This window comes from Phocoena phocoena, chromosome 9 (assembly GCF_963924675.1).
Source record: "Phocoena phocoena chromosome 9, mPhoPho1.1, whole genome shotgun sequence".
Classification (NCBI taxonomy): domain Eukaryota; kingdom Metazoa; phylum Chordata; class Mammalia; order Artiodactyla; family Phocoenidae; genus Phocoena; species Phocoena phocoena.
Genome location: NC_089227.1, coordinates 26119075 through 26130989, shown reverse-complemented (window position 1 = coordinate 26130989; position 11915 = coordinate 26119075). Strand labels below are relative to the sequence as shown.

At 38.9% G+C, this 11915-nt stretch overlaps 1 protein-coding gene across 1 annotated transcript in view; it reads left to right on the top strand.

Moving 5' to 3' along the window:
• The first annotated feature begins 3568 nt into the window (after window positions 1–3568).
• Window positions 3569–11915, top strand: part of PCLO (piccolo presynaptic cytomatrix protein) — a 366488-nt gene continuing 358141 nt past the window's right edge. The window contains exons 1-2 of the mRNA XM_065883956.1: window positions 3569–3819; window positions 9633–11190. Of these exons, the coding sequence (XP_065740028.1) occupies window positions 3569–3819; window positions 9633–11190 (1809 nt within the window). The remainder of the gene's footprint in view (window positions 3820–9632; window positions 11191–11915) is intronic.

Here is an 11915-nt window from a genome sequence, read left to right as displayed (position 1 = left end):
TCTAGGTCTATCCACCTCATTACAAATAGCTCAATTTCATTTCTTTTTATGGCTGAGTAGTATTCCATTGTATATATGTGCCACATCTTCTTTATCCATTCATCCAATGATGGACACTTAGGTTGTTTCCATCTCCAGGCTATTGTAAATAGAGCTGCAATGAACATTTTGGTGTTTTTACTTTTGAATTTAGCTTACAAAACACTCACTAGCATTATTATAAAGGTCTTAATAGGGACATAAAAGGCATTTAATAAATAAGTATTCACATTATGCCTGCTAGAGTTTAATAAACATATGCTATTATTTTAATTAACTAGGCTACATTAAATTATATGAAGTTTATTTAATTGTAGGTTTTTAAAAAGTAGTGAGACTACACATTTTTCGATATTTGATGAAGACTATTCTAACTTCAATTCTTGCAGTCCTTAACTTATTCAAGTATTACACGTGTGACCACATATGAGGTGGTCTGTTTGATTTTTATCTCCGTTGAATGGTATCTGTAAGGACTTGGGTAGACTGGGCCACCCCATTCCAAAGAATCATGACCTAGTTATGTTTAGTTGTTAACTATCACATTTAGATTGGTTCTAATCTACCGAAATAGAAACTACCTGGGAAAGTGAGACAAGAATTAAAAGAGAAAAGATGTGGTTTTCTGGAGTTGAGAAATGTTAGAAAGACATAACAGTATATGAGTGGAGGTTTTCAGAAATTGATTCATTTCATGACCTACCTATCAAGCTAAGTGAATGGGAGCTGAACTATCAGCTTGTTAAGTTAAATCAAAATTCAAATAAATGATTATTAACTATATAATGAACAGGAAGCAATAAAGATTTTGAATCTAGTACCATTGATTAATTTGCAGAATTAAAGTAATTATGATAGTTTGCTGAGTAAACAAAGAGAAATTCCATAAAGTTATCCTAGCCTTTAACTTCTCATCCTCATCCCCTTAGAATTCTGAGAATTCACACAAAAGGAATGCACCTGGACTCTGCTCTAGCATTTCTCTTTAAGTCAGAAACACCTCCCCAGTATAAGCAACTAAGCCCAAATAAAGGATTAAAAAAATAAATGTTACCTCAAACTCAATAGTTATAAAGGTCCCAAAGGCAAAGTCCTTTTTTTTTCCTGTGGTACGCGGGCCTCTCACTGTTGTGGCCTCTCCCGTTGCGGAGCACAGGCTCCGGACACGCAGGCCCAGCGGCCGTGGCTCACGGGCCCAGCCGCTCCGCAACACGTGGAATCCTCCCGGAACCAGGCACGAACCCGTGTCCCCTGCATCGGCAGGCGGACTCTCAACCACTGCGCCACCAGGGAAGCCCCATGGCAAAATCCTTTAAAAAAAAAAGAGTCAACAAGCGATAAGTTTCCCAGTGTCACCGTCACATCTCTTGTTTTCACAGTTCATTTACTCTTCCCACCACACGTCCCATTTTTGTCTTTTCTGATGATGTTTGCTCCTGGGAGAGAGTAGGCAAGGAGAAAGTAAATGCACATATTTGCACAATGGGTTATAACATTCCTATTTTACAAATTACTGCTTTTTGTTGAGCCTGTCAACATTACTTTGCATGTTGACTATCACTTTTTTATTTCTTACTACTTGACAAGCTCCTTTCCATGTACAGTGGCAGAGAATATAGAGTTAACAATGTATTTTCTCAGTTTTGGTATTATTCTGAGGCTAGAGTTTGAAAGGGTATTTATCTTACCAGTTTTTTAAGCTTGTGGTTTGTGAATCTGAGTACATCAATATATTTTATTCTCACAAAACTTGAGCATACTATTAGAAAATAGCCAGCATGTGAATCATCTCCTACCTCACCTTCATCTAGAGTGTTACTTATTCCGAGGGTAGCCTGAGCCATGAAGCAGTTACTCATTTTGTCAGAGAAGGCATTATGATTCAGAATTGTGTACCTAATTATCTACTTTTTTGAAGCAAACTCCTTTCCAGGATGTATGACAACAGTGTATTTGCCCCCATATGTGGCCACTGGACTGTCAGGTTGCCTCAGCTTGATTTGTTTGTATGAAGTGTGAGCGTTCTCTTCTTTATTTAAATGAATAACTTTGCAGTTTTGACTTTAGAAGTCACATCTCAGCATCTTACAAGAGAATCAAAGTTCTTCTAGGAACTCAGCCAGTAATAATAGTTCATCTGCCGACCAGCCATCTTCCAAAGCAGGAAATTTAGTACAAACTGTTACAACTGTGCCATTATTTAGTTTTGATACAAGTGTAATGCACAATAACAAACTATTATAATGATTATTACAAAACCTAGGAAACTTTCTGAGCAACGCATTCATTTCTGTTTGATTTATTCTTTCGTTCCCAGTTGTTAGCTTTTGATTTTGTTTAATTTCAACAATTGGGACATTAAGTCCACCTTGTTAGGAAATGGGTAGCAAAATTGGGGCTGCAGATCCAGTGCTGAACTAAAACACTTCCTTCCAAAGAGCGCAGCAGCAAGAAAAGAGAATATGTTGGTGGGTGGCTCTGAAAGAGTGGGTATTAGTTATACCTCTGCTGCTAGCCAGCTGTGTGACTCTACACAAGTTAATTTTTCTGGGCCCACAGTTGTACAGAAAAGGGTTGAACACACGTCTTAAAAGTTCACACTATTATAACATTTTAATATTCGACAATCTGGATCTTACTACAGTATCCTATCTGCAATTTCTCCAAATCTTTACTTTTGCGTAGTCCCTTTAGGGAACAACACAGCGGTAAGCATTCAAAAACCTTACCTTCTTACTCATACTGTATCTAAGATTATAAAATAACTGTTCTGGCAAAATTCTAAATGAAAACGGCCAGTTTTATCTCCTTTGGGGAAATTTGTTCCAAAGGTATCTGGCTTCTCTGTTAATCTCCAGTTACCTGAAAACATTCCTAGAATCTTTTAAAGTTCTCCCTTAAGAAAAAAAAAAAAAGAAAAAAGAAAGAAAACTACAAATCCCATGAGTCAAAGATGGAATGGAAACAGACACCTCCCCTCAAACCCCCTTCCCTGTCCCCTTGAATGTAGTCCGCTAAAACTAGGGTTGAGGCATCCTGAAATATGCCTGAAAGAAACGTCGGCTGTTTTGTTCTTTTTAGCTGTGCTCTCGCTGGGCTCCTTTAAGTCGGTGCTGACGGTGAGGAAGGATACAGAGCGACGCAGAGTGGGATGGGTGCGGGCGCAGGCATCACCTGTTCCAAGAGGGGCATGCGCACTGCGAGGGCGCCGGCGAGGAGGCGGGGCACGGTGGGAGGGGCAGACGGCGCCCAGCTGGCACCGCTCAGATCTGCTTTTCCCCGGCTTGGGGCGCTAAGGCGGCGTCGGGAGTTGTCTTCCGCAAAGGTTGCCTGGCGTTGTCCAACATGGAGGAGTCACTGGCCTCGGTCATCACCTGCAAGAGGGACTAATCTCCGCCTGGTGTTCAGGGACTTCGCCGTCTGCACGCCCGGCGGCAGCCCCCGTCTCCGGTTGCTCCTGCGGCCACGGGCTTCCCGGCGGGGAGACAGCACAAGGAGGGAGCGCGGTGGCCCCGAGTTTCCCTAAGCCATGGGCAACGAGGCGAGCTTGGAAGGGGAAGGGCTCCCCGAAGGGCTGGCGGCGGCAGTAGCGGCTGCCGGAGAAGGGGCTGGCGGGGCGGGGAGCCCCTTGCACACCGTGACTCCGGCCGGCATGGAGGCGGATCTGAGCCGGCTGAGCGAAGAGGAGAGGAGACAGATCGCTGCTGTCATGTCAAGGGCGCAGGGGCTGCCCAAGGGAAGCATTCCTCCGGCCTCTGCGGAGCCGCCTTCCATGCACAGGCACGCACAGCATGATGTATATGTCCGGGCATATATGTACAGCTTCCCGTGCACATATGTGCCAGCCCGTATGTGCCAGCACGGCAGTACATATATGTCGCCTCCGTTCATTTTATTCTCCCTAATGGGGTGGTGGTAAAGAGAACATAAGCTTTCTGTTGGGCAGGATAAAAATGATGCCTTATAGAGTTTCTGATGGGATAGTCAAGGGTTGCATTCTTGGAACTGTGATTTTAGGTTGTGATTTCTGGCCTTTTGGAACCTTTTCTGTCTAGGGTGGCGTGGAGAGACGCCCTCCAGTGTTTTACTAATCTGGAAGTCTTCCATTAATACAAAACGGACGTGTTAGGAAATGGAGAGAGCTGGGTGTTTACCTGTTTCTGTTTAAACCCCCTCAGTCAGTTCGGGGTCTTTCTCTCTGTGAATGATGTCTAAATATTTCTGTAACAATACCTTTAATTCCCCTGGAGGTGATTTGTCTTTCCTTCCCACCCTACCCCCCAGAGGAGAACAGGAGCTGTTTAGGTAGAAGGTATAGAATAAATACACCTTTTATATTCAATGAGAAACCCTAAAATATGTGTGGCATTAAACAGATGGTTTGGTCACAACAGTGCAGGTGCTGTACGTGTATTTATGAATTAGCATATGCTATTTTTTAAACCACCGCTCCTTTATATGGAATAGCGTCTTACAGTTTACGGAAGAACATGTGAATTTGTGTTACCTTCAAATTAGTTTCCAGTACATACTTTTAAAGACAAATAGCAACTTGGACAGGCAATTAAGAGCTAATCTATAGTAGTAACATATTCATTTTTCTCTCTAGCTCTCTGTATTCCTCCATCCCAATAAATTAGTTGTTTTCTAATTAGAGTACTAAGAGGGTATAATCACTGTGCCTGCCCTGCCTTTATTTGTTGTAAACAAACCCTTTAACTTTGCACCCTCGTAGCGTGTTCAGAGACAGGACATTCCTCTGTCCGTGGTCCTGAAACCACTCCTACTTTATGATAACCTAACAATTTTCATTAGAGATACTGGAAATATGAAAGATATGGATATAGGTGTAGGCTTTTATCCTGTACTTCATAAAATAAAAACACTTAGGAGCTATAATATAAGTATATACATATAATTTCGTCAGGTAACTAATACAGTAGAAATGTAAAATGTTTTGTGGATAGTGGCAATGGCAATATGTTTCACATAAAACCTTCAATTCGTAAACTATATCAGGTAAAAACCCTATTTTCTTGAAGGGGAACCAACACTACTAGTAAAGACTAGCTTTATTATATTGAATATGTTTTTCTGTGTTTTTAAACTAGTAATATATTGGGCTATTTCTTTGGTATAAAGCCTTTCTTATCTATTCCCTTAAGAGTACAGTTTATGATATGTACTATTTTCTCTACTGTTTAAAACCTGACTTAGAAAAAATTTTGAATGTTCATATACTAGATTTTTCTAGGGTAATAATGAGGTACAGTACTTTTATTAACCTTTTAGAAATGTATGCCAACTCTTCTACAATTTTTCCTAAGAGGCACAAGCAACAGGTTTAGCATGCTGGTTACAAATACCAAGAAGAGTGTGAGCTTTGATTTCTACATTTCTTCCTTGTATTCAGAGGGTGGCTAAAAAATATTATCTCAGCCTATGAAAGTGTGGTGTTTTGTTCAGTATTTGTATCAGTTAGCGTACTTTTAAAGCTCTCTGTTGATGTTTTTGTTACGGTAGAATTCTTATCAATAGGTAGTCTGCGGCCTAAACAGTTATTGATGAAAGCTTCATTGAAATATATAAACGTGTCTGATTTTGGTAACCTGCTTATATTTTACTGAGCGATTTCTATAAATGTCTTTAAGTTTGGAAAGTTATTATCCCCATATGTGATAACCAAATAAACACATATTAATTTAAGTATATATAAGAAAGTATATCCAAATCATTTCAAGTTGTAGGAGATTATGTGGTGCGAATTAGGGTGGGCTTTGATTTTTATTTATTTTTTTTAAAGAAATAAGGGTTGAGAGCCCAGAGACCTTATTAATTTTAACTGACTCTCAGCCATATGTGCCTAAGTTTCCTTGCTTCTAAATAAGGCAATAATGCTTATCTTACTCATCTTGTAGAGCCATAGTAAGGATTAATTAAAATTTGACAGGAACATTTTTGCTTGGATTTTAATTTGAAGGAACCCTATACATATAAAGAGTAGAGATATCCATATCAGCAGTGAATGGCACTGGCAGTGATGGCTGCAGACAGGTTGTATATTGAGTTATTCACTGTTGTGAGTTATTTTGATGTACCTCTTCTCTTTTACATATGGAGAAGTCAGTGCAATGTACTGGAAATCCTGCCTCCCCTTCCTGCCCACCAGGAGTTAGGATACCAGATTTCTGTGACTAACTAGTTTTATAACCTTGAATCAGTTGCTTAGCCTGTTTAAGTCTTGGTATCCTCTGCAATATACAATGAACGGACATTCCTAAAGATGCTTATATTTCTATTATAAAATTTTATGACTTAACGCTGTCAAGTGTCATTGCTTGTTGTGTTACGTTTAAAAATATTTTAGTATTCCAACTGCTTTTATATTCTTAGTCTTGAATACATGTTTATCTCATTTGCTGCTGAAACATTTCTTTTCTGTTAACCTGTGAAAGAAAAATTCTAATCTGAGGATGACAATAGTAAAATGAAAAGGGAAGTTGTATAAGACTTGAGTAGTTAGAAACTAGAAGTTAGAGCTTACAAATGAAATGCTTCTGCATTTTCGATTCATTGTCGATCCAGGGAAATGCAATTTTATTACGTCTTCTACTCATTCTGTTTACACCTACGGATGTGTCATATGAGAAGAGCTTTACTGAAAAACACCTCTGATTAGTAGAATATTTAGTAACAATTCTGACTGAATCAGTTATTTTCTTTAGCATTCTTTTAGGCCTCCACTGCTGGGTAGACACCTCCACAATTGTGTTTCTTCCTAGAGCAGCAAGCCAAAATGAATACAGAATGTTTCCATTTATATCTCACAAGACCTGTAGAAGAATTTAAAGTGAAAAGAATTCAAGAGACGTTAATCTAGAGGGAAACAAAAACCTGATATGTTCATTCATTTGTTCACTCACTGTTATTCATTCATTCATTGATTCATCAAACATTAATACTCATCTACTAGTTACCAGGTTTGGTTCTAGTGATGAAAAGATGAGTGAAACATATCTCTCCCTAGGAATTCATAGTCTAGTACAGAAGACACAGATTGCATTTTGGTCATTCTCCTTTTTAACACAACTGTCGTACCAATCAGAAATTCACCAAAAGACATAGTTAGCTAAGACATCTTTATATTTTTGTTTGGTATTAAGCCTGTATCTTCTCTTAATGATTGTCTTTCTATTTTTCCCTCCCAGATCTCCATGTTTGACGTTTATTTACATAATTATAGCAACTAAAACTAAGTTTAAATTGTAGTCTTTATAGGTGTATGGGTATTTTCTCACAGGGCGATTCTATAATATAATAGAACTTAATATTCATAGGAAGTACATGCAGTTATAATTTCTAATGCAAGTAGCTTCCTTTAACTTTTGGTATTTATTGTTGTCACAAATATTTGGTATTCACAAAATTTATTTGTTTCGTACGTATGTTGGATTAAGTGAAATATCACAAAAACAGTGATTAAGTTTAATAGTATTTTCAAGAGAGCACAGTTAAGAATAGATTTTTTGGGTATTCGTTTAAATATAGATTTCTTTAATAAAATGCCTAAACACTTATAGGATAAGTTCCTAAGCATCTGCCCCTCAAGGGAATGGTAAACTTTATTAATTGAATATGGAACATTTCTAGAATAATGTGATTATCTAAACAGTGGAACTTTTGGAAAATAACCTATTTGGGGTTGTTTACTGTGGTTCTTTTGCCTTCATATGGAAGGGAGCACATAATGAGGCCTATAAGGAAACATTCAAAATTATTTTCCCCAATGGAAATATGTAGCAGTGTATTTTGAAAGATATCTTAGAACTGTTGGAATCAATTAGGATAATAATTTTAGTTCCTTATTTAAGTACAGGCTTCAGGGACATGGTAGTATCTAAAGTTTTTGTAACCTTTTTTCCTGGAGGAAATGGCCAGAACTAAGAATTGTATTTATTCACCTTTTATTAGAAAATCATTTTGTGGCATACATTGCCATTTATAGATTCTTTTCTTTCTGACCCTTTGCTATTTAGAAGTAATACTTCTGTGTTTCTTCCTACTATGCCTTACATCTTGATCTATACTCAAATTTCTGTATCATTAGGGGTAGTTTAAAAACTTAATTGATAATAAGTACCAGATGACCTGAAATGAAAAAGTTATAGTCTGGTCTGTTAGCAGGTAAATTTTATTCCAACAAATTAAAGCCTATAGAACTTTATTGTGATCATCTCATATGTTAAGTGCTACTGAATCACTCTGTTTATCTCTTTTAATTAAAAAGAAATCTTTTCCAAAATTAATGTTACATATATCAAACAAAGTACTTATAATTTGATTTATCCCATAATTCTAGTACAGCATGTTCTTATTAGTTGCAATTTTATCAGTAAAAAATAGCTTGTTTAAAATTTAACGTACTTGGTAAAAGTGTATATGAGAAACAAGTATTTTAATTATTGAGCCATAGTCATTTAAAATTGATGTTTCCAAAACTATTTTAAAAATATCCATCTTGTGTGTTTGTCTATGAGTTAGAAGAAATCTTGCAAATTAATTACTTGTTGCATTTTTAGGTCATTGTCAATAATAATGACTAATTAACAATGGTAATAGTAAGTGTTGTAGAAAACATTAAGTAAAGAGATCATTATGTTTTTTCTTCCTTTGAGGAAGGTAACAGTACTTTTTAAAAGTGGGGTCACAACCAGATTGTTGCTATTTGTACATCAGGCTATGTATGTCTCAAGATGCTTTAAGCATCATATTGTTACGTAGAGAGATCTCAGATTAAGAATGCTATTGGAAAAATAATTGAATGATATAACACTGTTCTTCCACAAGAAAGAATTGTTTCTCAGAATTTTCTAATTAAAGTAGGAATTCTTACTCTGTAAAGTTTAATAAGGACAATATTTGATAGATGTTACCTTTTTTGACAGATACTCTGTCAAAACTTGAATAGATGATCAGCTTTTTCAGAGTTCCTGAAAAACCTCCTTTACCGGGTCCTGTGATGTCATGTTGTATGTCTTATGTAGCTAATGTAAATTCTAATATTAAGTAAAAAACAAAACAAAAAACAGTTGCAGCAATCTCATTTAAAAATGAATATTTTCACTTCTTAGTGTGCTGGTATTTGGGAGGCTAACATTCCTTGACTATAACTTTTGGTTAAAAAGGATACATCCTGTGAGCATAAAAGTACTGGAACATGGCTTTGCATTGATCTGTTGAGTTAATCTGTTTAAATAGGCGTGAAGTATGGCTAGATTCTATTAAGTAAATATAAATTATTTTTATTATAAATACTTTCTAACTAGATATCTTAATAGTTCATTACTTATAGTAGCAAGTATGGGGTTTTTTCCCCTTCCTCTTCACTTCCGTGTTGAAAATCTGTATCCATGTAAAGAAAGTAACAAAGACATTAAAAATGTTATGATTACTTATAGGATGCTGCAAAAATGGATTTTAGTTATATTTATGCATCATAATTTTGAAGATGCAAGAAAGCAATGGGTTTTAAATATTATTTTGAGTTGTGATAGTTTCCATTATTTTCACTTCTTTTTGTTTCATTCTTCTAGGAAACAAGAGTTGGATAGTAGTCAATCTCCAAAGCAGCCAGGAAAGCCGCCGGACCCAGGGCGTCCAGTTCAGCCTGGTCTCAGTAAAAGTAGAACTACAGACACTCTGAGGTCAGAGCAGAAATTGCCTGGAAGGAGTCCTTCCACTATTAGCTTGAAAGAATCGAAATCCAGAACTGATTTTAAGGAAGAGCACAAGTCTAGTATGATGCCTGGCTTCCTCTCAGAGGTTAATCCTTTAAGTGCTGTCTCCTCTGTTGTAAATAAATTCAGTCCTTTTGATTTGATATCAGACCCTGATGCCTCCCAGGAAGAAGCCTCCAAGAAACAAAAAATATCTCAGAAGGAACAAGGAAAACCTGAAGGAATCACAAAGCCTCCATCACAACAACAGTCACCCAAGCCAGTTCCTAAGCAGCCAGGACCTGTGAGGGCCCTGCTTCAGCAGGACGGTTCTCCCAAATCAGTATCTCCTCAGCAGCCAGAAAAAATTAAATCACAACCTCCAGAAACAGGAAAGCCAGCTCAGGGCCTCACCCAGGCTCCTCAGACAGATCAGGCAAAATTGCCACTTCAAAGAGATGCAGCCAGGCCTCAGACTAAACAGACAGATACAGTAAGGGGAGAGTCAGTTAAACCCTCACTGCAAAGCCCATCCAAGCCACCTATTCACCAAGTAAGTCCTGGAAAGCCTCCAGCCCAGCAGCCTGGACCTGGAAAACTTCCCACACCACAGCCTGGGCCTGCAAAACCCTCAGCTCAGCAGCCAGGGCCAACGAAGGCCCTAGCTCAACAGCCAGGGACCCCAAAGACCCCGGCCCAGCCACCAGGAACAGCAAAGCCTGCAGCTCAGCAGCCTGGGCCAAAGTCTCCAGCTCAGCCTCCTGGGCCTGCAAAGACTCCAGCTCAGCCTCCTGGGCCTGCAAAGACTCCAGCTCAGCCTCCTGGGCCTGCAAAGACTCCAGCTCAGCCTCCTGGGCCTGCAAAGACTCCAGCTCAGCCTCCTGGGCCTGCAAAGACTCCAGCTCAGCCTCCTGGGCCTGCAAAGACTCCAGCTCAGCCTCCTGGGCCTGCAAAGACTCCAGCTCAGCCTCCTGGGCCTGCAAAGACTCCAGCTCAGCCTCCTGGGCCTGCAAAGACTCCAGCTCAGCCTCCTGGGCCTGCAAAGACTCCAGCTCAGCCTCCTGGGCCTGCAAAGACTGCAGCTCAGCAGGTTGGGCCAGCGAAACCTCAGGTCCAGCAGCCTGGGCCAGGCAAGACTCCAGCTCAACAGCCTGGCCCAATGAAGCCTCCTCCTCAGCAGCCTGGCCCAGCAAAGCCCCCTCCTCAACAATCTACAAAACCAGTAAGCCAAACAGGGAAACCTCTGCAGCCACAAACTTTTCCATCTGCAGCACAGACTCCAGTACAAGGCCTCCCCAAAACCATCTGTCCTCTTTGCAATACCACTGAACTTCTGTTGAATGTTCCAGAAAAGGCCAATTTTAACACATGCACTGAGTGTCAAACCACTGTCTGTAGCCTCTGTGGTTTTAACCCCAATCCTCATTTAACCGAGGTAAGTGCATTTTTTCGTTATGTTCGTGCTCTTAAACCATATCATCATCTTACACAATGGTGCTTAGTTTATTGCTGTTAATGATAGGATGGCACTGTTTTTCTCTGGTTCTTTTCTTCTTTCCCTCCTTCCTTCCTACTTCCCTCTTTTTCTTCTCTGCCAAATGTAAATTAGAGTTTTTCAACATTTTCTCCAATAATATTTCTCCAAAATATTGCTACAATTTCTGATAAATTTGGCACATAAAGGAAGTATGAATTGATTGATAGATGCTGAGCTTTTGCTCATTGCATTCTATGGGTAAAATCCACACTATTATTACATTATATTAATTTTTACATCAGCTTTTAAATTCATGCTCCTGCCTACCATGAGACTCTTGATATGATATTCTTAAATGGGATCCTATTTATGCTGCGAAAAAAAGTGGACAGTGTTTTCAGATTCTAAATACAATGTTTTCAGATTCTAAATACAATTTTGATACGAAATTGAATACGTTCTTTCAAACTGAACGTTCTTTTCCTGCCAGTGATTTTGCTATACACTGTGAGAGCATGCTTCCCTCATTAGCTGAGAGTCATTCATAACAGCGTAAGTCTCTTCAAAAAAATGAAGTCATTAGAACAGGTGCAACTTTATGGGTGTCTTCTTAGACGGATCACAGTTTATAACTCCAAGTCTTTGGGTAAGCCTTCCTGGCAGACTGAATCACGAAGGGGCCA